General features: G+C 35.6%; 1 protein-coding gene across 1 annotated transcript in view; it reads right to left on the reverse strand.

Annotated features, from left to right (window-relative positions):
• Positions 1–26092, reverse strand: part of LOC134535418 (sterol carrier protein 2) — a 33325-nt gene extending 7233 nt beyond the window's left edge. The window contains exons 1-7 of the mRNA XM_063374498.1: positions 25906–26092; positions 23200–23329; positions 22758–22951; positions 9653–9843; positions 8365–8602; positions 7016–7271; positions 1075–1234 (exon numbers count right to left, since the gene is read on the reverse strand). Of these exons, the coding sequence (XP_063230568.1) occupies positions 1075–1234; positions 7016–7271; positions 8365–8602; positions 9653–9843; positions 22758–22951; positions 23200–23329; positions 25906–25944 (1208 nt within the window). The 5' untranslated portion in view covers positions 25945–26092. The remainder of the gene's footprint in view (positions 1–1074; positions 1235–7015; positions 7272–8364; positions 8603–9652; positions 9844–22757; positions 22952–23199; positions 23330–25905) is intronic.
• Between the last annotated feature and the right edge of the window lie 524 nt (positions 26093–26616).

Here is a 26616-nt window from a genome sequence, read left to right on the forward strand (position 1 = left end):
AAAACTGTATTTTTACATGTAATTTAGCTGTTTTATTTTTTCTTACAAAAAATTTATAAACAACTAATAGCTATTAATAAGTAAATAGAATTATCTCTTTCAAATTATATTATAAAGCACAAGGAAACTAAAATGTGTTTGTGCAGTTGCATTGGAACATTGAAATGAAAACAAATTTTCGCCCCGACACTAATCATTTTATTGCTACTTTGAATATTCACGTTTGTTATTGCCCTACACACAATACGCCCAGTACAAGAATGCTCAGGCTGTGTGTATGATAATATTGTGCTTATGCTCGGTGGGTGAGGTAGCAGTGCTTCAACCGTGTTTATTCGTCAATAATCGTTCATTCATCTTTACTTCACATTAACGTGCGTGATTATTATTTTTAGCTAAGTGGATGGTAAAATAGACATTTATTTTGTATGTTTATTTCTTTTCAATGACACGTGGTATAAATAATAATTACGTGGAAAAGGATACTCAAAGCCCATTATAGGAAACAATTGTTATTGCATCAAATTCTACGCAATTTTGAGTAATGAGTTTGCACAGAAGTTTTATTTTATGTTTTTGTAGTATAAGTTAAAGTAACCAAAATTTTTATAATGCACTAAATAACTGTAAATACATTCAAACAAACATGAAACTCATAAATATAGTTCAAGATTACGTAATATAGCCAACATCGCTAGTAAATCCTTATCTACACTGTTAATAGTAATGAAATGGCGGAAGAATATAAGTTGTATTTAAAATTATAATTTAAATTGCAGAACTAAATTGGTGCCCTTTACAACCTATATAATATTATCAGAGTTTCTAACTACAGACACAATAAATCACAAAAAATTCAAACAAAGATTCTTATCTTCTTGATAGATGTTAAAGATAACAGAATTTGAATAGTTATTTGTAGATAATTGCATGACACCCATTCAAGGTGATTTACAAATCAACTAAATATAAAAAAATGTGGCATCACATGTGGACTGCATACCATTTTTGAACTTGGCTGACTCGTACACATGACCATGCTGGCAATACTCAAGTGAGCACACAAGGCAATACCTGGGCGGGCGGGCGAGCGGGAAGCCCAGGCGGTACAGGGCGACGACGGCCGCTCCTCCCAGGCCGATGTTGTGCTGCAGTGCGAGCCTGGCTCCCGGCACCTGGCGCTTGCCCGCCTGCCCGCGCAGCTGCCAGCACAGCTCCGCGCACTGCGCCACGCCTGCCAACACACCAGCCACACTCACATGCCTGTTCCAGGACAAGCATTAACTTTACCACTATTTTGGTACACCAAAAACTTCTGTTTAAAAAATGAAATTGGACTAAAAATAAAACCATAAAATAGGTGTACGCTTAACTATGGGCCTCTTCCCCTCGATTCTGGTTATCAATGTTCGTTCGTTTTTGATGTGACGTCTAATAAATCGATGAACGCCGGCTGCACGCACGAAAGAGTGTCCCGTTATGCACATTGTTCCGTTACGCTGTCCCATTACGCTCATTATTCCGTTACGCTGTCGGCGAGTGCAGTAATAACAGGTTATGTTACAATTGACTAAAAAATTATGGTGATTCATATAATTGATGATAAATATTTGATTACAGTTTATTTATATGAAAACTTGTTCATAATTATATTTTGACTTTATAGCTAAACACCAGTTTTTTAAATTAATTACAAGTCATCTACACGTGAACTGTTTCGTCGACTGTTTATAAAGTGAAGTGAAAAGTTAATGTGGTTTTCATTGCTTATTACAACAAGAATTTCGGCAATTAAGGTTAATTATTCTTATTTTAAAAATCTGTTTACTAGTATAATTTCAAGTATTTATTCTATTATTATTAAAATAAAAATGATTCAATTTATAAAAGTATGCAATCATTTCACCAATGTTTTGTTATAACGTCACGTTAAACTATCGTCCGTAAACCGACTTTACAGACAGCCAATTTTTTTACCGGTGCGCTGTTGAAGATTAAATTATAAAGCTGATAAGGGGAAGTTCGTAGTTGTGCGAAGTAAGAAATTCTTCCAGCTTCTAAAACAAGCCCTGGGCAAGTCATGTCCAACCAGCAGTTCTTCTGTTACTCTTCTCACCCCTACTTGTCACTCCAGTAAAGACCAGATACTGGCATATCCTTGGGTGCAATTAATAAAAGAGGGGAGAAAAATAGTATCATTGGTGGAAAAGGAGGAAGAATACATGGTTAACTTGTTTATTTTACATGAGAAAAGTCTAAAATGTGTACACATTTAAAAAACATATGAGCAGTTATTATGTCATCAACATTACACACGCTGTTCACAACAGGAAGAAGTCATCATTCAGCAGTGTGTATGCAAGACGGGCACTGCTACACCGCACGGCGCGCTGTAACGTACAGTACCTACAGGAGTGGTGGGGGGGATGGAGGCAGAATGCATTCCCTGTTCACAGGCTGCAACTAGAGGTTATTTTTTTGCATTAATAGTATTTTATATTAAATGGTGTTTTATTTATTAAAACCAAACACACACACAAATACACTGTGTTCCATTACAAAACTGTTGCACACGCATGATCGTTGCACCATTTTTTAGGGTGGCAATATTTGGAGAAGAAAAATTGGTTGTCTGTAAAGTCGGTTTACGGATGATAGTTTAACGTGACAACGTCATAACAAAACATTGATAAAATGATTGCATACTTTTATGAATAAAATTGAATCATTTTTATTTTAATAATAAAAGAATAAGTACTTGAAATTATACTAGTAATCAGATTTTTAAAATGTAAGAATAATTAACCTTTATTGCCGAAATTCTTGTTGTAATAAGCAGTGAAAACCAAATTTTTTCACTTCACTTTATAAACAGTCGATGAAACAGTTCACGTGTAGATGAATTGTAATTAATTTTAAAAACAGGTGTTTAAACTATAAAGTTTAAATATAATTATGAACAAGTTTTTAAATAAATAAACTGTAATCAAATATCTATCATAAATTATATGAATAACCATAATTCTTTAGTCAATTGTAATGTAACCTATTAGTATTACTGCACTCGCCGTGCCTGGTTCCCGCGATAGTGGACAGATATCGCGTTTCATTCGGTTCGCGTCCGTCACCGTAGATAGCAGCACGGTAGGGGAATAATATTATTTCATTTTTATAATAACGATTTAATAACAAATACGCATCCCAAATACACCAAACTTATTTATAATGTGTTACAATATTTTTTTTAAAACATCTTGCAAAAGATCCCGGGTGTAATTTGAATTATTATGTGTAACTGTAAAACACCACTGTTCGTTAAAAACTTATTTGAATATTCAACATTACTTTTAACATGGTGGCCACTCACAGTCACCGAAAATATTCCCTGATTTTTCCCTGATTTCCCTGATTAAAAGTTCAAAATTTCCCTGATATTTACAATTACAAAAAAAACATACTTTTGAAGAAATAATATAATATTATAGAAAGAGATTACTCACATTTTAGCACCCTGCTGTATTTTCTTCATTATATACATACATACGGAAGTTTGTTAAATAACATAATACATTTTAAATATGTCACTTTACATTATACCGTCCCTTTCAATGACCTGCAGTCTGTGTTTTGTTTTATGTCTAGAGACCGGAAAAATTTGCGAATTCATTTCGCGATAGGATAAAATACAAATAGTTATACCTCAGTGCTGCCTCTGCTATTGGCTCACTACTCACCTGGATGACTCTGGGCCAATGAGAAATACCCGACCAAAGCTTTATCGAATCTCAGGCTGCTACGTTGGGTCGTCTCACAAGACAGCAGCCAATGAGTGGGTGGCATTTGACCGAGAGTACGCAGAACTATGGAGTTCATCCTACAGGTCATTGAACCCGCGAATTTTTCCTGTCCCTAGTAATGGGGTATTTCAGTGGCGAGCGCTCAAACATTTTTTCACACAACTTTTGACAACTGTTCTTGCGTTCATTTTTGAAGTGTAACATTTCTAGTTGTGAAATATTCTTAGTCTTAGTACTCTCAACAAGGGATAACAGTACAGTTCAAATTTTACCTTGTGTTTGATTTAAAAATGAAACAACTAATGGATGAATATACACTTCATTACAATCAGTAGCTAATGCAAATAGTCCACTTACTATAGATTCAACAATTTCACTTTTAGTTTCACCAGCCATATACTCCACTAAGGCAGATGTTTTTGTTCTCGCACAGCTGTATTTCTGGGCAATTTTTGAGTCCGGAAACATAGCTCTATACAAATTACCCGAATGATCGGCTACTGCTATTGGTAAATTGTGTTCTACCAAAAAACTTGTAAACAATAACTCTGCGTTTGTTACTTTAGTTTCTTCAGATGTAGCGAAAAACTACTATATAGATATATGGCTCGTCACGGCTTTGAAATGTTCTGCATGTTTCTTTGATTCAATATGCCGTCTACAGTCATCCCTTCAACCATGCGCAATCGAAGTCACACGTGCATACATTACAAAACGCGTGGCGTTCCAAAACATGACAAGCATGGCCATTCTTTTGAATAGTTTGGTCGAAAGTTCTGAAGAATAACTTTTTTTTTTGCCCCAGATACACATTGTTCTGTCAGACGCTTCATTTCTACAATCGGCACTGAAGAACACAACACTATCGAACAACATAAACAGGTTTCACCGACACGACAAAAACACTTTGATGAAAAAAATGGCTTTCAAGAAAGTAATTAACACAACACAGGTTAGCCAAAGTACCGTACAAAAATTATCGTGATGTAAGTAGCTAACAAACGAAAAGTCCGAGAATATGTACTATTTGTATCGTACAACGGACGTAATACCGTACCATTTCTATTACAAAACACAAGAATTAATCTACTTATTTCGATAGTACATGCACACATTTATTAGTTCCGTTATCTGCGCAACCACGTGATGTATTCGAACTGCGTTCACGAAACACGCACACCAGAAACTGAATTTTTTTCCGTTACCTAGCAGCACAAAGCCTCGTTTCCATAATACACTAGCGATGTTCCGTAATTCCGTGTTAAATCCGTAATAATTACGGAAAATCCGTAATGGTTGGCAGCTTTGCGGAAATATACATGATACAAAAAATTCCCGGTTATTAAAAAAATTCCCTGACATTTCCCTGATAATTCCCAATCAACGTGATTTCCCTGATAAATCCTGGTTTTCCCGGTGAGTGGCCACCCTGTTTAAATAACCGTACCTATTGTGCTGAAAATCGGTGGATGATAGTTAAATTACATAATATTAATAATTCAAATGACGAAAATATGATTGAAAAATCAATTCGATGGTTGATCCAATCGAGTGGAAGAGAGATGCCACGCATGCGTACAATGAGCATAACAGGAGGACACATCCGTAGTGGGACAATGTGCGTTACGGGACACTTTTTTGTGCGTGCAGCCGGCGTTCATCGATTTATTAGACGTCACGTCAAAAATTCCTGCATAAACGTCACATGATGTTTTAGGTCCAGCTGTTAAAGAGTCCGAGTGCTCAGTGTAGGTGGTAAACTTTACGCGATAATGCAACAGCAATAAGTTGAAATCTATTTTTCGATTGAATATTACGACTTACTTATTTAATTTACAGAAATACATAGTTGTCCAAGTGTTAATTTTCTTTTGAAGACATTTTCAAACATTATAACCTTTATCTGTTCATCCTCATCACCGCTCTGTATCACTTATAAAAATGTTGCCAGCGCTAGTTGGTATCATTCATGTTTGGTTACGTTGATGCCCACGTAGTCGAATATAAATATTGATAGCTCGCCGATTGCATGCAACGCACACACACTGTCTAGTGCTGAGTAAACTACATTTGATAGCCCGCATGTACGACGATAGTTTTTCGTTAGTTCTGGCTTACGTTTGGGTCACAGTTTTCGTTTTTTTATTTAAAGTTTAATAAAATAGGTTTTTGTTGCACGGCTTATTAATTTAAATTGTTTGGCGTGCTTTTTTATACTCTACTTATAAAATAAACATACTTTCCAAGACTAGGTTTTGTTTAACTTTGAATAACTTTAAATCAACAAAAATGCTTTCTTCGAATAAAAATCACACCCCTACTTTTCAAACTTGATTTTAGTGTAAAATGTGCTACGATTATACGATAAAACATGGAATTTGGTTCAAAAAAAATAAAACAATATTTTTCTTCGGTTGGAGGGAGTTCAAAATGGACCATCCCCAATTTTACGAATGCAATCTGTAGAACCTTGAGCATATGTAAAATTGGGGGTATAGTATATTTTCATTGAATACCTTGCAACAAGCATCAATATTTGTACCGCTGGTCTGCAAACACTTGACTCCTGTTAGGAAGTTTTCCTTGCACTAAGTGCAGTGGAACTCTGTTAGCTTCAAAAAAACTTCTTAGTTGGTAAAATAAATTTTTTCCCATAGTTTGTTGAAATTATACATTAATAAATTGAAAAATGGTAATGTTATAATAACTAGGGTCTAAGCCTATAAAACAAAACATTTATATTTCTTTTTGAAAAAAATAATAATGTTAACTTGTATATATGTTTAAATAAATAAACACAAAAAAAATAAAAATTAAAGATGTTTGAAAAAGGTTTCTAAAAGAGAACGTAAACATCAAACACACATTCTAATTTTGCGTTTGTGACTATTGATTTAAACACAGTTGAAACTATGGCGTTTACTTCTTTTAATGGCTATCAATATTTTATTGTGTTAGTGCATGGTAGTTGGCATTTATTTATTATCTCCTACTTTTGGTAAGTGCGAAGATATAAATTGTTTTCAAGAATGAAATGTCACAAACAGGCAGCGTTTTGAATTGTTTACACAATATTTCTGTTACTTGATGCATGTTTAAAATTAAGCAAGTTTTTCATGTTTTTGATTATGAAGTCACATTAAAACATCATGAAGAGATATTTGCATCACACAAATGACAACCTCAGGAGTGATGGCACGAGCCAAGAGCAGCGGTACCTGTGGCCCCCAGGGGGTGGCCCTTGGAGATGAGCCCGCCGCTGGGGTTCACCACGACCCTCCCTCCGTAGGTGTTGTTGCCGGAGTCGATGAACTCGCCCGCCCCGCCCGGCTCGCACAGGCCGAGGGCCTCGTACGTGATGAGCTCGTTGGCCGAGAAGCAGTCGTGCAGCTCCACCACCTGCACGTCGCGGGGGCAGCACCCGGTCTTCCTGAACAGCCGGTCCGCCGCGTGCTTCGTCATGTCGTAGCCCACCTGCAGCACCACACTCACTCATTCTCTTTCTTCCACCGCTGGTAACTCTACTCCTGTAATACTGTTTCAGCAATATTTATCCACAAAAATATTACGATTGAAAATGGCAGGTGAGGTCCAAGGGCCAAGGGCTGAGGTGTGACTATCACAGATCAACCTCAAGCAGATGATATAAGCATTTGTAGAAGGCTGCTTCTTGCCATATCTCCTCTTCAGCCCTGCCCTGACCTGGCGTCATGCAGCCAGTGATTGCTAATTGGTACACTGTTTCCCCAAGTTCTACAGCGCCTAGCCCTGGTGTGTGGGGATAGAGACTGTGATGTAGTAGCTCCCATGCCGTGTGGTGGCTACTGGCACGCACGCTGTGGTCCGTGCAGGCACCCTGCACCGGAGCCGGCCTGGCGTCATGTGTCTGCGCAGCTCTTGTGACAAGCAAACAGACTCACACAGTGCTCTAGACATCTTCAACAAGTGTGAGAGCCCAGAAAAATATGATCAGTCCAAAGTTGACAAAAAAGTGACTACTAACTTAAAGGAAAAATGACGTACTATGCTATAAATTTAAAAAAAAAAATTTGTAGAAAATTAATAACCAGCCTCAAAAAAAATTAATAAAAATAAAAACAGCTAAAGAACTCCAAAATCTAAAAAAGCTTCTAGTAGGGAAACAAAAGCCACATAAAACTAACAGTAAAATAAAGAACAGCAAGCTGAGACACAGAAAGTATAAAGTATGCATTTTATGAGATGAATAAAAGCCAGGAGGATGTGAAGACTAGGATGCAGACAGCCAAGAAGAAACAAGAAATATGGAATGAAGTACTGGCTGCACAATAAATTATTAGGAAGATGTAACAGAACTACGTTTAAGGAAATGTTCACACGAATTGTGTCAAAGATAATAAAAAACCTAACCAAAACCACCAAAATGTTGAGTTGGAAAAAGAAACTAATGTTGATTTAAAATTCCAGCATGTGTCGAAAATGTATTCATGTTAAAGAAAAAGGAAAAGAAAAGATATAGTTGTTACTTGTATCATCACCCAATAACTAACGTGAAAGTTGTCTGTGAAAACCAAAAGAAATGACTCACCATCTTGATGCAGCTGTTGTCGGAGAAGGTGGTTGGCAGGTCTGTGGACATCTCCATGCCCAGGACCTCCACGGCCTGGCTCTCGAGGCCGTGCGCGTGCACAAAGTCCGCGGAGGCCAGTATGGCCGCCGCGGAGCCGTCCGACGTGGGAGAGCACTGCAGTTTGGTCAACGGACCGAAGATCTGCGGCGCGTTCAGAATCTGCTGCAGGCTGTACTCTTCCTGGAACTGGGCATTGCTGCAAAACACATCGAGTCGAAGATCAGTTACCAATAAGGTTTTGTTTAGTGAAGCAAGACTGAGTATTCACATTCAGTACAGCAGCAGGTTAAGTCGGCAGCATCACTGATAATTACAGTTCCACAGTTCCGGCATGTCGCCCATTTTGGACCCCCCGAGGTTCGGGCCGTGGCCCACCACTAGTTGAGTCTGAAGCTTTGAACCTAAGACGTATCGACTCGGGGGAAATTCAAAAACTTCAGAAGGTTCAAAGAGGAGCAGCCTACTCTAAAAGCATGATTCAAAATGATTGTCCAGAGTCATAGTAACACCCCCGGTCACCGCTAGCTACATTTTTACCAGGTCGAGAATCAATCAAGCCAATAATAGACTAAAACTCCCAGCACACTGATAATGTTTTTGTTTGGAAATGGCAATCACATGTGATTGAGGGAGTTAAATACAAATAAAAAGATTTCCATAAGCGGTCTAACATTCACAAAATACTAAAATAGTAGTCAGTCACTTTCTCCATCAGTACATTTGGGACATTATAATTTTTGACACTTCCTATAACCTCCTCTGTTTATAGGTTCATAAATCTATCCATATGATGTTACTGCACAGTCATATTATAGTTGACTCTATGATCTAGTGTGAGGTATAACCCAATAACAAGATCTGTGCATCTGTGGAGGGAAAAGTGATTCTATGATATATTATCTACACACAAAGAGGGGAAATTCATGGCTACAAGTCACTTAATCAAGTACGTGTGCATATATGTGCATGAGTTTATGAAACACCACTTTTAACCAATATATGTACAAAAAGACAAGGTGGTGTAACAGTGAACTACTGGGTTTAAAACTCAAGTCTGTCCATCCTGATCGGTTGAGCACAGTTCTCAAAGTGGCTCCTAACAGTAGACCCAGGCCTTCTGGTAGTTCCCGACGAGTACCGCCACACACCTCACCTCCACTAGCACTAGTCCTTCATGCTGCGAGGGAGGGGTGCACAGAGCCCACAGCTACACACATCTCGGCACACAATGATAAATGATACCCACGGATTGTTCACTGAATGCTTGTGATTCTTGTAAGCTATCTTCGCCATATGTTCAGGTTTTGTGCCGTATTTTGATATGTGCTCCAGTCCAGCGTTTCCAAACATCTGGGCGGTGAGCGGTGACTCGTTGATTCCAGCGACATTAGCCATGAGTTCGACGTGTTTGTCCATCGGATTGGTGCGGTCCAGGTACTGCCAACAGAAACATTGCATCGACACATTCCATTGTTACTATTACTATACTTCAATCAAAAGGCTGAAATGTAAGTTCCCAAACAATACAAAATATGGCTCTGTATATTTTACGTTCATACTAGGTTTCACATTGGATAGTAACATATTTTAAACTACAAAACACATGGACTAATTTTTCCAACTGTTTAAATAATAAAATAATAAAATAATTTTTCATTTTGTGCGTAGACTTTGTACTAAATAGGCCCCACTAGGGTTGCCAATTTAGTCTGTAGGTTGACAGTAAGCTTAGGCTCCACACATTAAAACGTTGGGCTGTGTTAAAACTGTGTAACAAATTTTATTTTACTTGTGTGGCTCTCTACTGGTAATTCTGACATCAGGTAGGTCACAGTTAGGTGTTACTTAATTGGGGTACAAACATACATAAACATACACTGGGGTAGATGAAACTACAAATAACATGACACAACACTTTGAATATAAAATATATAATTATTTATTCCCAATGTAGAAACGATTGCAAAATTTTACTCTTATTAATATATTTAATTCAATTATTATTTATATCCAAAACAACAACCTAACTTATAATTGACATCATATAACTCCAATAAAATTTCAATTACCAGGATTTATGTTGCGCACATATAAATATTTACAAAAGTCTTTATTCGGGTTCGTTGACGCTACACAGTTTTAATTAATGTTTTAGGGAACTTAAAATCAATTTACCTCGGCTAGTTAGGTTCAAAATGTCATCGGCAGAGCTCAGAGCCTCTTATCTATAGGACCTCTGAGTCTGTTAATTAGTGTGTAAAATCGTAAAATTTATATCCAAGTATTATTCAAATCATATATAAAGTCAATTTACTTCAGAAAATCAATGTTTATATTAATTTCCGGCGACGATGTGACGTAAAAACGGGAGTTGCGTGATCTGTGCATAAGATGAGGACACAAAAATCTGGGCACTTTTATTACTCACGATTTTCACTCCTATATTATTTATCTTTTTAGATAAATCCTATTCCAATATTCTGGACTCCCTAATGATTCATAATTATCATCCTCTATCCGGGATGCCTGTTGCTAAATAGCTAATTTTCAGGATTTATAACCGCCGACGTCACGAAGTTGCCGCTCATTCAGCTGGCCATTGTAGAACTCCCTTTCTTACTAGCTTCTCCAAATAAGCCAGTAAAACTCAACTTTTAAATGGTGGCCTGTGATTGGCCGAAAACCAAAATCAGTTACTTAATTTCTTAACAAAAACGTGAAATCCGAACGCAACAATTGCGCGGATAACAAAATTTCACATACAATTTAAATAAACAAATATAAAAATAATAATTCACATTATAAATAAACGGCGTTAATTTTACCGTTTACAGTTTCCAAGTTCATTAGTCCTTAGAGGGGTATCAACAATACCTAGTTCAAATAGTCCGGTAAAAATCCAAAGAATCACTTTTCCATAGACATACATAACAATAAATTGCCGTTTCTGAAAATAAATAATATTAGACATAGAGCAAACAAAATAAATAAATTGTAAATAATAATAAATAATTAAACTGTCAAAACAAACATGTTGCAGTACAATTTTAAAATGCAGCTGATACGTAATAAACAAAACATAATTATGTTAAATAATCTTTTATGGCAATTTGCCAGGCCATACAACCCTTCGCGCTTTCTGGGGGCGAAAACAGAACGTGTGTTTACGTTGCGGCACGACACAAGTTTGTTTGAACACTGCGAAGAAAAAATCATAATTATAAAACAAATAAAGCATTCAAGTACTCTTCAAAATTTGTTTTACCTCATAGCATACAATATTTGCAATTTTTCCACTTCTTTACATTTAATAGTGTCGTGTTTGTCAAAACGTGTTTTCACTACAATAAAAAGATTTTTTTTTCTCACTATGCAACTCTCTGAACCCAATTGTAACAATAGGAACCTATAGAGAAAATTCTTGAGAAAACTAATGCATTCAGCTTTTTTATTATCATGCATAAATAAAAGTTTTCTTATAATTGATGAGACAGACTGATGGCTGTTTAGTCCGTTCTTCAGTGTTAATAATTATTTCATCAAATAAGTGTTAGTTTTACATGCAAAGGCGAAGATTAGTCTTCAAACAAGCAGCAATAGTAGATTTTACGTTTCCAAACAGATGAATAGTGAACCTGACAAGGAGAGCAAAATTAAAAAAAAACCTGATACGTGCCCTTAAGGCATACGAAAAGTCTTATTGGCAATATTTGCAGTTTTAGCCATGAATATTTTGAGCTAGCCCTGTCATGTCAAATTGGTATGGACCCAAGAGTAATTTTAAATGTACAGTTAAGTATTTACATGAATACCTTTTTTAACAACAGCTGGAAACGCAGCAACGAACGATAATTACATTTATTTTGGTGGAACACTAAATAAAAAATTTTGGCCGCAATTTTACTGAACTTGGGCGAGATGTCTTTGATTTTCAACTTAATTTATTTCTATGAGAAGTCTTTCAACTCAAGCATGTTAGAGTTGACTGTATAAAACAGCACATGCCAACAAATTTTGTGACTATGGTTATTTGTTTAGGAAAGGAACTCAAGGTGTAGCTGCTTGGAAAATGGCAGTGGCTTCGGCTACAGGATATGGAACGAGCAGCATTTTGGATATTAATAATACTTTGGAGATACATATTTGTTTTAAGACCTTTTTATGAACTCTAATTTTAATGTTATTCCTTTTTAATATTTATGTAATACACGTGTACCCATTAGCATTGTGAAATAGATTAGTTGAATTCTGCTGGCTGCTTTATTTTTAATATAATATTTTTTTTAATTATATTTTTTTTAATTTTGTACTGCAGGAGCATATATACTGTGGATTTGGTTAGTAATATTTCCACCAGTGGATTATTAAACATACTGGTAAGAGTATTAAAATCAGGTATATTATTTTTTTATTTACTAACCCAATTCCATTTACCCATATTAGGTTTGCCTCTACTTATAATTTTTGTTTCGCGTAATTCTCGAAGTTAGAGTATATGCCAGTAAGGGGCTGCGGCCAGAGCGTGACGGAAGCTGGAGAAGAGAGAGGACGGCAGGGGCGTACCGTCTCGTACGCCCGCGCCCTGCAGCAACTCACACGACTCTACGTGGTGACCTTGGCTTTCAAATGGATTCCATGTCAAGTGGAAATTGAACATTGTATTAAAGTTCAACACAGATTGTGATCTTTAAGTACTGATAAAGACAACCAAATCAATTCTTGCCGTTTAGACTTTGTACACCTTCGGAACTGTACTAAGACCTTGACTGATAAAAGATAAAAATATGTTAACTTTAAAACTTTACAATAAAATCCTTCCGTTGAAAGTGAATGTTATCATTTTCACTATTTACGAAACATATAATTTACATAAATAAGCTTTGCAATTTCACACGTCTTAGTAGTTCATTCCTTTCTACTGAAACTAGAATTCTCTAAAAAGCATATCATTGTTTTGGTAAAATCATGTACTTTACCAACTCCCCCATACTAAACTCAACATATAAGTAAAACCAAGTTGAAGTTTCAATTTAGGAAAACACATGAAGTATGCATTTATACACATTCTGTCTATATATCAAATTTAAAACTTTAAATTATATGTCCAATGTATTAAAAATTTAGAATGTTCAGCATGTTTGACTTCATAGATTTAAATACCAAATATAATTTTCCAATAAAAAAGAACCAAAAATACATAGTAATTATAGGATTAATGTGCAAATATGTACTTATAGTACAAGTGAAGAAATAATACACAACAAGCTGAAAATTTCTGGATATGTTCTTTGGGCAACCCAGAATAATGTAAGGGCTATAATAGTACAGTATGCTCAAGTAACTAACCTATGTAGGTATTTAATAAATAGAACTCCACGAGTAGGTATAATTTATTTATTGCAAATATCTCAGCACCAGCGTGTAGCTCCAGGAACAGTGCAGTTACTGTACGTGTTATAAGGTAAAACCTTATTAGAAATTCTCATTAATTTGTTTTACATTTTCGATGATAATTATTAATCTTCGATTTTATGCTATGCCTTTGATTATTTAATTAGCGCTGAGAAACTTTTGTAATCCATGGACAGTTCACAGCAATATCATTTAAAACATTTTATTTTCGCTTGTGCTATGGAAATAAGTTGGAGAGTTACATTTTTTGTTCGTACAGAGTTACGATTAAAAATGTTCTAAGAAAAGAATCATGGAATTATTCTGATGTGACAGACATGAAATTCATAGTCTTGTGTAATTTTGGTTGTTTTACACCGCTAATTGATGGAAATGATTCGCTGCTATGAGTTAATTAGCAAGCTGAAATTTGTGGTGTTATATTTGTGCGGATATTATTTTAATATCGCACCATTTCAAGACTTCTCAACATGGACTTTACTTTCGTCCCAGTAAGTAGCTGGAGGAAGTTGATATAAACTGTATATTGTTCGTACGCACTCCTATTTCTACGAAATATGCAACCTTTAAAAGTTATTGTACGTTGGAGTGATAATATTTCATGAACTGTGTTACAAGTGCATAGTTAAATGAAGAGGCACTATTTGCTTGACCTGATATGTGTTAAGTATGAAATTGGTGGATGTACAATTATTTAGCGCATAGCTATAAGAAGAGGCGCTCTTATTCATCTGGGAATAGAGTACGTCGCAAATGTTCCTGATTGCACGAGCCTGATGTACGCCCGAACCAAGACACGAAGGATCGGCATCCAGAGAACCGTCGAAGACCAAAAATGTGTTGGAATATATTGAAGATTCCCTACGGAGGTGTTTAGATTGACTGCCTCTGTATCTCATATTGCAAGAATTATTTGATTGGCAGCATTGTATGTTTCAAGGGTTTTATGTTCTTACAATGTTCAACTCAAGGTATTGTGACTTAGAATTTAAGTAAGTGTTACATGTGTAGTACTTAGTTTAGTAGTTTTAGTGTTGGTAGCTAAGGCATTCAAGATATATGTAGCAGCATAACTGAGCATGCTAACAACTTTGAAATCACACTTGTTTTGCCTGCACTCATTAACCTTACAGACCAGTGTTAAAGATAATTATTGCTTTGTCCTACGAAATGCTCAGTGGTTCCTGTAGAATTTTAATAGAATCTCTTATTTATGATGTTATCTGCCAGAGCTAGAACCGAGTGCAACCAAGTTGGCTATAAAGTTTAGAGTCATTTGTTTTGCTCTAGTCAACTTATATATTTAATTGTATTTAACGTAGAGTCATACACGAGACTGCGAAGCAGTACTCAAACATACATTTTGAATGCCCGCAATTATGAGTTTTGTTTGTTTAATGTGTTACTGGTTCGTAAAAAATTTGAGACCAACATAATTTCTGTGGCTAATACGATTCTGTTCAAGAAGTTGTCACGTTGTAGGGTTTTTGTTTAGGTTTTTCAACAAAATACATTTAACTTCAATTCAAGTAATTTATTATTTACGTAACCTGAGGATAGACAGATACTTGATAAGGTGTTCAGAGTTAACTTTTACTATACGGCGCCCAAACTATAATTATTTACATGAGAATATTTTCATTACCCATAATGCAGGTGTTGCTTACTGAAGAGCAGAGTCTATTAGTGAATGGTGTATAAGTCTCATCACTCGCTCACTCACCTACACATTCAAGGTTGGGGTTATACACACACTCACACACAATGCATTCTTCACCACCTCATAGTGTGCCGTGTCTGCCGCCCGACCGGTCATGGTGCCGGCAAGTATTGTGTCTGCCGTGCTGCGATGGCTGGGGGGGGGGAGGGAGGGAGGGAGAGAGAGAGAGAGAGAGAGGCAGTGTAGACAGTTTTCCCTCCCTTTCTTCCTTGTAAATGTCCTGTGAACTGGCACACCCACAATTAACGTGTCTATCTTCTCAGGTGTTCATAATGCAACTGAGCCCAATTACTTATTGTTTTTGAATGAAATTTCCCACGCTTTCAAAAGGCAAAGGTATAGGTAAAAAATTAAAATACAATAGACGCAAGGGAAACAAGGGTATAAAAAACAGCAGTCTTCTCCTATGTCTTGTCGGGAAGTGTGGGAACTAAAGGGGAATACAGGGGGGGGGGGAAATAAGTGGGCCATCTCACACCTTCCAGCAGTACACAGATGAAGTAGAGCCGAGGCTCAACGCCAGTCGTACTTCTTGTGCGCCAATAAGCAGAGAAAGGGAACTCTAGTGATGCAACCCTTATTCGAGGGCAACCCTTATGGAGAAAATGATATATTTCCCCCCCCAAAATTAAAGGTGCGACCCATACGCAGGGTTGACCCTTCTACTGGCAAATACAGTATGAAAAATAGTCAGCCGTACTAGATTTTGCATCGAGAGAAAACATTCTGCATATAATGTAGAAACTAAAAATGACAAATTTATGAAGTTTACTCCAAACTGTTTATTACGAAGCAGACTTTAATTGTAACATCAAATTATAATAATAAATCACAAAAACATGTGCACTATTACATTATATAATGTATAAAAAGTATGGAGTGAGCATTTTAGACTGTGCACTGATGTCCATGGGTAAATAAAGTAAATTTATAAACAAAAATAAACAAACTTTATGAACTGTTTAAAGGGAAGCACAAATCAAAAATCTCTTCAGTTCAAGTAGGAGAAATTTCCTTCATAATTTACTTAATTTCTTTTAAATGAGGAAACAAAACCAACATTTGCATACTGACCCAAGACAATTAGTAATGAGTCAGATCCCAATTTTCTCTAATACAAATCTTGAATTAGAATCATGAAGATTACCTTGAAATACCCATAAAATCCAAAACTACGAATCAAGGGTCAAAGTTAATAACATTAACTATTTTGTTCAACCATTCAACACTTTAAATGTTAATTTCACAAACTAAGTTTCCCATCTAAATATGTACATGTTGTTATTTTACTTAAATATTCAATTAAAATATATTTGATAAAATTAAAAGGACAGATATGAAAAACACCTAATAGGCCAAATAAACTATAAGTTGTTAATATTAATTTTTTTTAAATTTAATACACTTTCTCCAAAAAATTGTTTTGCTCTTTTCCCCAGAATCTCAAATATTTAAAATACTAGAGATTGATAAGACTGACGGGTTCACCTAGCCTATTCCTTAGTCACCATACAAAAAAAAAGGTTACATAAAACAAAAACCAAAAATGGACAGACACAAAAACACCAAAGAACAGTACACAGGAGGCAATATTAAAGTTATACAAAACAAATTAAGGCAAAGTAGACCAGATAAAAAATAAAAATAGCTACTATAGAGAATTAATGTGATCTATTATTTTATTAATAGATAATATTTTATTTATTAAAGGAATTAAACTATTAAACTTATTAAAATTTTTGACTATCCTATAAACTATATAATTTGATTTATTTAATGAACAAAACGAAGGTTGATATAGACAGTTAAATGAAGGTTTTTTAATACTTGTATTTTCAAGAAGATAATTAAAGGTTAGATTATTATCATTAGATTTCTTTACAAATAAAACATCTAAAATATCTTTTCTAGACAACAGGGTGTCAAGACGAGTGTGTCCATCTAAATTATTATTAAAACTCCCATTTTGACTTATAATCTTTATTTATTTTTAATATTTTTTCAATTTTGTCACTACCAGTTTTGTCAATTGAATTCCATATAATTGATCTATATTCAAGTTTAGTTCTAATTAATGATATATAAAGACTGAGACAGGAATCAACATTAGAAGTAGTGGTGCACCGATATGACTTTACCGATTACCGATTCGATTACAGATTATGAGAGCAATAATCGGCAGATACCGATTCAGTTACCGATTATAGTGAACAAATTTTTTTTAAGTGTAATAATGCACACAAAAATTTTTCCCATGCAAATTTAATAACAAGATTAGGTAAAATTGAGAATACAGTTATAATAACAGTATAAAAATATATAAAATACACTATTAAGTCATTGCAAAGTGTAAATTAAATTAACGTCCATCTATATTTGTTATTGTAAAAATGTTGCTTTATTTTGATCACTTGAGGTTATAGAAAAATGTTTCCACACTTCACTTTTTTTCTCCCTACTCGCCATCTCACTATAATTATATAAAAATTACTCAAAACCAATTCTAGCACATGTGATTTTATTTATGTTGACTGAATATATAAAATTATAAATACTTTTTCAATTTTCACGTCACATACAAATAACACAACAACGGATAATTATACCAAAGACTCCCATAACGAGTTTGTAAAACGCAGTGATAAACTCTAGAAGGTATCGGAACCACGATTTTTAACCGCTACTACGACTCGGAAAAGATCGATTGTCATAGAATCCACTGCAACTGCTTGTGGTATTTTGATTGCGTGCCATCTATTTTACGTCTCTGGCTATAGGTAATGTACAAGGCCACTAAACAAATAACAGAACCAAAGACGAAACGTAAATAAACGTGTAGGAAAAATGTATTTTTTATTTTCGAGACAATGAGATTTATTAAACTTCACGAAATATCTGTACTCATGACATGACGGAGTTAGATGAATTTTGTAATATATACAAATATTACCGTATTTCATCCTAAAATGTGTAACAAAATATTACACGGTAAAAACCTACTTAATTACGCCGGGACGTAGATAATCAGCAAAGTAATCGTTAAGATAATCGCCGATTACGATTAATCGGAAAGTACCCATAATCGCCGATTACGATTCATCGGTATCCGCATCGGTGCACCACTAATTAGAAGCACTGAATGTAATAAATTTAATGAGAGCAAGATTTCTATTCACATCAGATCAAAAAGATTGAATATTTATTTATTTATTTACAATTGTAACATGCCAACTAACAGGACAAAGCCTTTAATGGTATAATGAAATAGTAATTAAGAGTCTAGCAAAATTCCAAGATCTCTAACAGCATTAGCTTTCTTTATAGTTTGATTTAACAGTTTGTAATTGAAAAAAAAAAAGAGGATGGTATATTCTAGTGTAAGTTATGGTAGTTGTCTTATTGTAGTTGATTTCAACTAAATTAGTATTACACCATCTGACAACTGACTTGATGTGTCTCTGCAGTAAATGAAAGTCACTAATAGAGGTAATAGATAAGATATTTTGAGGTCATCTGCGATAGAACAACTGAAGAATGGCTGAGCTCATTAGTGACATCATTGATGAAAATATTAAAAAGAAGTTCCACCTTGAGGAACACCTCAGCAAGCAAGAAATAAATTAGAATTAAAGTTATTAATCAAAACATAACACTTTCTATCCTTAAAGTAACTAAAAAAACCAGATTAGATATTTATCAGTTAAAACAAAGTTGGATAGTTTACAAAATAGTAATATGTTGTGGTTAAAAGTATCAAATGCTTTTGCCAGAATAAAATACGTAACAAGAATCCACCTGACCACATGAAATAACCTTAGCATAAATATGATTTAGAAAAGTTAGCAAATTAGTAATTATAGTTTTGCCACTTCAAAAGCCATGTTGACTGTTAGAAAGGAATTTTTTTTAAAAATTGAATTCAAAATCTTTGTAAATAATTTTATCAAACACTATAACAAATGTGTTTAAAATAGATGTAGGCCTATAATGACTAACATTCAATTTGCTACCTTTCTCATGTAAAGAAATAACTTTAGACATTTTCCAACAGTAAGGGTAGATACCACTATTAATACCTACTGTAATTAAAAATAAATGTAAGAATACGAACAAGAAGGTGCGAACAACCTTTAATGATGAAATTTGGAATACCATCAGGACTAATTTATTAAATTTTTATAAAAAAATTTTTTTAGCTAAGAGAAAAGAAAGAGCGAAAAATTACGCCATATTTATTACTCATGTTAATACACGAGAGTCCCGTTATAGCGAGGTGTCACGGTTCCGGGTTTGATCCTCGCTATAACCGTGTCCTCGCTATAACCGAATTGGCCAGATTTTGGCCCCCAAAAAATAAAAATTAACCGAAAATAGCATAAAAATTGTGTTTAAACCTGTACAATTGGAAAATAACAGGTTATATTAACGAAATCTTAATTTCTGTGAGCAGATGTGTGAATTCTCTTTAAAACGATACCCCATAAGTACTGATGCGATCACCGATTGCGTCAAAATAACCAGAATAGAATAACCTACCACGCCACGTAAGTACAGCATCTCAGCCCGCGGCCGACGCAGCATTGTGCTGCTATCTATTGTCGACGCGGGCTGTCTGCTGGCGGCCATGTTGGTTTGGGATGTTGCTAACAGGTGGTGCTAGTGTAGCGCGACGATTTAATTCCTTACAAAAAAGCAGGAGTGCGGCTGCGGCAACGCACGTACGCCTCAAACGAAATAGTCGCTGCAAAACTATACTTTTTTCATTTAAAGAAACCTGTCAACTTTTTTAGAAAATAAATTTGGGATTAAACTCAAACCATCATCACCCCTTTCCCGGACAGATACCCCAACAACTGACCGAAACAAAAGTTACAAGAAAACTGTCCTAGCGATTCGGAAATAAATACGGTAGTGCCTACTAGAGGTGTAAAAGTAACGAAAAATTGTGTACCCGTATGTATTCGTTACTATAACAATTAGTACTCGTTACTATCGTTACGTTACTCGTTACTTCTGATACCGCATAATATGCTATGTTATGTTGCAGCAACGAATCCAGTCGTATTGTGTACGCGTACAGTATGACGTCGCGTAAATAATAATAAATAGAATATAAACAATTAACAATATTTGATAATTAGTTTTTGTTAACCAAGAAACAATTAAATCTCATTAGAGCGGCTTTTTAATATTATCTCTTTTAAGATAACAACAAAAAAAACGTGAAAATACGCGATTATAAAAACAAAAACATACATATTTCTAATTTGTAAAAAATACTTTCTTACATTGTTTCTGTTCCAATCTCAAACTTTGGCTACACACGGCACAGATAACTAACGGAAGTTTGATAAAATAAAGAAAGGACGGGATTCTATTTTTAAAGCCACGCACTTAGGTGGCGACTGCAAGGCTGAAGAATGTGACAGGCGTCAACGGCAAGATGTCTAGTGGCGAGCGAGAGGGGTGGAGATAAAGCAGACAAATAACAAAAGCGCGCTTCAAGTGATCACGCCGTAAATTCCTCAAAAATACCTCGTTATAGCCGTGTTCTCGCTATTAGCGTGCTCGCTATAACGAGATTCTACTGTATTTGTATCAATTGTATTGTATCGACTTTTTTTTATCTGAAAGAGTGGATTTTAAATATTTAATACTCCAAAGTACTAGACTCTCAGTAACATTAGTTAGAGGAATGGAGAAATTAGTTGAGACATACGGTAAAGAGACATGGTTATTCGATGGAGACACATATACACTGAAGAAATATTCAGCAAAATAATTAGCTATAATGAGAGGGTCATTAGTAAATACATCATTTATCTTTGAGGAAAGTTGATTTTGATAAAATTCTATCATCATTTTTACATACTGCCAAAAAATTTTAGGGTTATGTTTTATTTTGTTATTAACACTTTGAAGCCAAGATTTTTTATTGTGCGCAAAAAGAAGTTTAGCCTCTTTACGATAATGAGAGAACATAGCATAGTAATATGGATTCCTGTTGCATTTAAATAATTTATCAAAATGTTATTTTTTGATTTCAGTGTTCTTTTAAATAATTTTGAAATAAATGTGGATAGCATGATGTCTTCTTCATACTAATTAGTATGTAAGAATTAATATTGTCACAAATAGTTGAGGTAAGATAGTCACAAATAGTTGAGGTAAGATAGTCCACCATCACTAAAATCCACCATCACTAAAATCCACCACCACTAAAATTATAAATATATGAATATTATAAATATTATGCTCTTTAATGGCATTATATAAGCTAAGGAAGTCACCATTCATGTAATTTCTGAAAGTAGATGGAATTTTGTCTTTATTAAATATTAAATCTAATTTAATGTTTATGTTTAAAGCAGGATAAAGCAAGTCTTCTTTCACTAATGGGTCCAAAGCTTTAGTGGCTGTACACTGGTGGAAATTTGAAAAGCACAGATCCAAAATGTGATTAGCAGCCAACGAGTCATTAAAATGGGATAAGCCGAGACCAGAGATGAAGCCTGAGCTCTTTGCCAAATGCCTGATGAATGATATTAGAGGTATTTACATTTTCCAGTCCACATCAGGCACATTGAAGTCACCCATAATTAATATATAATCATTAATCAAGACAGACCAAAAACTTATCTTCAAGATTTTCGAAGTAGGCAAGGTAGGTTGCCGATGTTGTATTAGGAGGAATGTAAATGTTTCCGTGCATTAGAGAATCCGTTGGAGATAATTTAATTTGAACCCAGACAGCCTCAACTCCAAGGAAATCGTAAGCATCTGTTGGTAAGACTGTTTTGAATTTACGTTTATTAATAGCAATTAAAGCACCACCTCCTCTCTCCTTCAGTGTTAGAACAGCATCTCTGTCTGATCTAAAGATAGAGTAATCGTCATAACAGTATTGTGCGTTAATACTATAGTTATTAAACCATATTGATCAGATACTGACATTGTGATGAAGTATAGCGCTCTCACTGAGCACTGACATGCCCGACTGAGGGCATTAATGTGCTCCTCCACGCAACAGATTGTATCAATTTTTTTATTATTACAAAATTAATTTCAACGTTTCTTAACTAAGAAAACAAATTTAATCAAAGTAAATTTATATATTTTTTTTAAATTCAAGGTAATTTTAATTTTTTTATAGTTATTTTTATATAACAAAAACTGTTAGTTTGATAGATGATAGTGGACTCTCGGGCACGACAGTCACCTTGGCGGACAGAGACCCTCGCTCCATCTTCTCGAAGCCCAGGGCCAGCACGCAGTCTGCGTTCCCCGACTCCACGATCTGCTTCGCCAGGAACAAGGCCGTCGAGCCGGTGGCACAGTTGTTGTTCACGTTGGCGATGGGGATGCCAGTCATGCCAACCTCATACAGCGCTCTCTGGCCACAAGTCGAATCCCCTACAACATCAATACTTCCTTGTTATTTCTTCCTTTATTTTAACTTTTCTCTCTACCGATTAGTGTCATATCATTTACCTAATTAATCTTACTGACTGCGTCACTTCACTTTATCTCACCCCACTCTCACTTAATCCAGTCTTAGCAACCTCACAACAATAATGATTACTAAACAAAATAAAAAAATGTAACAATTGTTGCTGGTAAGAAGTGCGTGGTCATGGCCGAGCCATCACCCTCGTGCTCACCGTACACGTAGCCCACGCAGGCTTGCTGGACGTCGCCCAGCTGCAGCTTCGCGTCTTGGAGGGCCTTGGTCACAGCCTCCTTCGCCATCTGCGGGTAGTCGAAGTCCGGCCTCCTCCCGGGCTTCTCGAACTGCACAGCACGACACGACACGACACGACACTACTGGCTGAGCAGAGCTCCCGGGACTGAGCCCTGCGCTCCCGCCACGGTATCAGGGTGACGACACACAACTCCTCATTCCTAAATCATTTCAAGCACACTGTTTACAGCAATACCAAAATAAATCTAACTGTATTAGAAGGTAAGTTTACTAACAAATACAGGAGCACAGGCTCCCGCTCATCATCTGTGCAGTATACGCAACGTGTGAGTCCCGGCAAAGACAGCAATAACAACAAATGTCTAATAACTGCTTGAATGTGAACCACCGGATTTTGGCATTAAAAAAATTAAGTCTGCTGCTAGCAGACAATGTTGATCCTCAAAAGTAATACGAACATGAAATATTGCCCTTTGACCCAAACTGTCACATTCCTACCTTAAGCATAATGATAAATAAAAACCAGTTGTGGTTAAAACTTTTTTGCTGGACCAATTAGAAACACACAAAGGAAATGGGCAGTATTCTACGTTTGGAAGTTATGTATGCTACTTGTACTTGGTTCGACTGCAAGCACTGGTCCACAAGATGGAAGCGGGAGAGAACTCCGGGATCGAGCGGTCCCTAGCACAGCACACGGAGGAACCCAGGCTGCATTAGAGAAACTTTGTTTTATAAACATTAAAAAGTTCCTCTATTTACCCTGAAAACAGAGTTTCTAAATTCCTACTTTTTTTCTGAGAAATTACATTTAGTAGCCAGTGCAGTGATCTGCCGCCATTTTGCTTTAGCGTATCCACTTATCCTGTGTTCTCATTTTTTTTTTATTTTGCTAGTTCTTGTGTGTATAAATGCATATTTTCAGAATGTATTTACTTTTAGGTAATTTTGTCATCATGAGTATATTTTAAATTTGAAATTATTCAGAAGCTTTCATAATGATTCTAGAACATTTGGTACTGTTTGAGTGAAAGAAAGGGAGAGAGACAGCTGTGTGAATGACAGCACCGAATTTCCAGATTTTTTTCAGGGCAGACTTTCTGCTGCATTCTGAATGTATTTCTTATGCTGGAAAAATTGGCAGGTGTCCTTTCCCAAGTGAGACGGTAATTTTTATCACATTTTGCGCCAACCAATATGGAAATAACTTTATAATTGTGTGCTTGTTTTTTTCATAGACACAAAAAGATATATGTACAATGTATTTTAAAAGAAATTGTGCCAAGCGAGGAAGCTGTGTTGTGACTAGTTGGGGAGGTCACTGAGTGGCTGAGGTAGAGGCGTCATCCCGCCAGTTCTCTGCTCCATGTGTGTCACTGTGACAAACTACACGGGTGTAGTCTAGGACTGCGCCGGCAATAAACCTTTCTTTTTGAAACTTTGAATTAAAATTTCAGCCACCACAGTCATCTGCAATCAGCCTGAGATAAGACTTGAGTAATCCCCATCCCGAGGATACGTTTGTCCTTGGCTTGAAGCGTCAACGCCAAGCGATTTCGGGATCTATTTACGAAACATGCGAGTATTTAGAATTTTTGGACATCATCAAAAGTACAAAACGGTGGCGGCCTCATCATTGTTCATGCTTTATTGTAGTGTAACCTATAAACTGAACGTTTAGTGGAACTAGTACAAATTAATAAAAGCTATTTCCAGGGTAAAACAATGTCTGTAGTTATGAAAAACCACATTTTCAGAATTTTATTATTTATTTAAGGAAAATATGCTACGTTAAAATTAAACACAAAAGAAAAAAGCATAACTCGAGAAAATTATGCACACTCTTGCCTTGATTGGGCACTATCCTACATCATGAGTGTGCATATTTGAAATTTCTTTATTTCATCATACTTAATTTCTATAACCCCATATTGAGGTTATTACTTTACTGAAACTTCGTAGCGTACATAATTCGTGACAATACAATTAGCAGCCAGCTGATCACCATCTGAGAGCAGAATTACAATAGCCCCACAACTCAGTCCGTCACCCGTGCATCGGTCATGTGACCTGCAGCCAATTGGATGGCCCGAGAAATTCTATCTATTCGTGCATCAAAAACTTAGCAAGCTCTTACAATTTTGATGGAAGGACGGATGGATTTTACGTGTAGTTTTGGCCGCGGCAGTCAATCATTACCAGATCATAGGCCTGTGGTGTTTGTGTAGGTCCTTCAGATATTCTGTATAACAGTGTGGTTCTTAAAACTCGTGTCCTAACAAATTTATTACGACTCTGTAAGTTTTTCCGAGGAAATGTTAATACAATAAATAAACATAAACACGACATAAATAGCAAACATCTATAGAAATCTCCGAGAGAAACATGGATTGTTGGCATTACATATTTGTGAGAATATTCTGACAGACAGACGGACGGAGTCAAGTTGTAAAGCGCTTGGCTGGATGCGTTAGGTATCGGTGGCCGTGTCGCACTATTGTGGAAGGTGTAAGCTGATCAGGACTAGTGTCCGGATTCCAAGCACCACCTTGCTGTAGCAGGGCGTTTATTTTGCTGAATCATTCATCAAAGATCAATTTTTAAAAACAAAAAGAAACTCTTTAACTGCATCTTAATACACAAAATAAAAACTTTCACAACTCACTTTAGTCATTCCAACACCAACAACATAAACTGGCCTCATTTTACTTTTTAACAAAAAAACTTAATATTGTATCAAGCACTAAGTGCTTTCACTTGAACTTTCAGACTAACACAAAATCAAAGCTTAGAAAGCTGTCGGTGATTTGCAAATCTGTGCGTCCGCGTAGGGGCCATAGAGTAAATAAAGTAAAACTACAGGGTCATACCATGGACGTAAACTATTACCTCCATGGGGCATACAATGCACCATGGAGCCATGCTCTCATTGAACACTATCGATTCCGACTACACCAACATAAGAATTTAATTCCCTTTCAAAGCTGAATTATAATTTTTAATACTTTAAATTGTGAAAAAAACAGATATTTTACTTTATTAATATAATTGATTTAACTCTTACAACATTTTGATGTTGAGGCAATTACTTTTTTTTTTTAAATAATGTTGCGAATAAACTATTTATTTATTTAATTGCATCTCTCTGTTGACCCCTATACATGTATGTAATAGAATTGGGGTATAAAGAATGTCAATAATTACACATATAACAAAGATTACAAATTAATAAAAACAAATACAACATATTAACAAATCATAATCACGATACAAACATGATACAAAAAAGACAACATACCGCACCATATTGAATAACAACTACCTATATAAATTAAATATGATTTTTAAAAGAACTACATGAGTAAAAATATTCATT

The sequence above is a fragment of the Bacillus rossius genome, chromosome 8 (assembly GCF_032445375.1).
Source record: "Bacillus rossius redtenbacheri isolate Brsri chromosome 8, Brsri_v3, whole genome shotgun sequence".
Lineage (NCBI taxonomy): Eukaryota > Metazoa > Arthropoda > Insecta > Phasmatodea > Bacillidae > Bacillus > Bacillus rossius.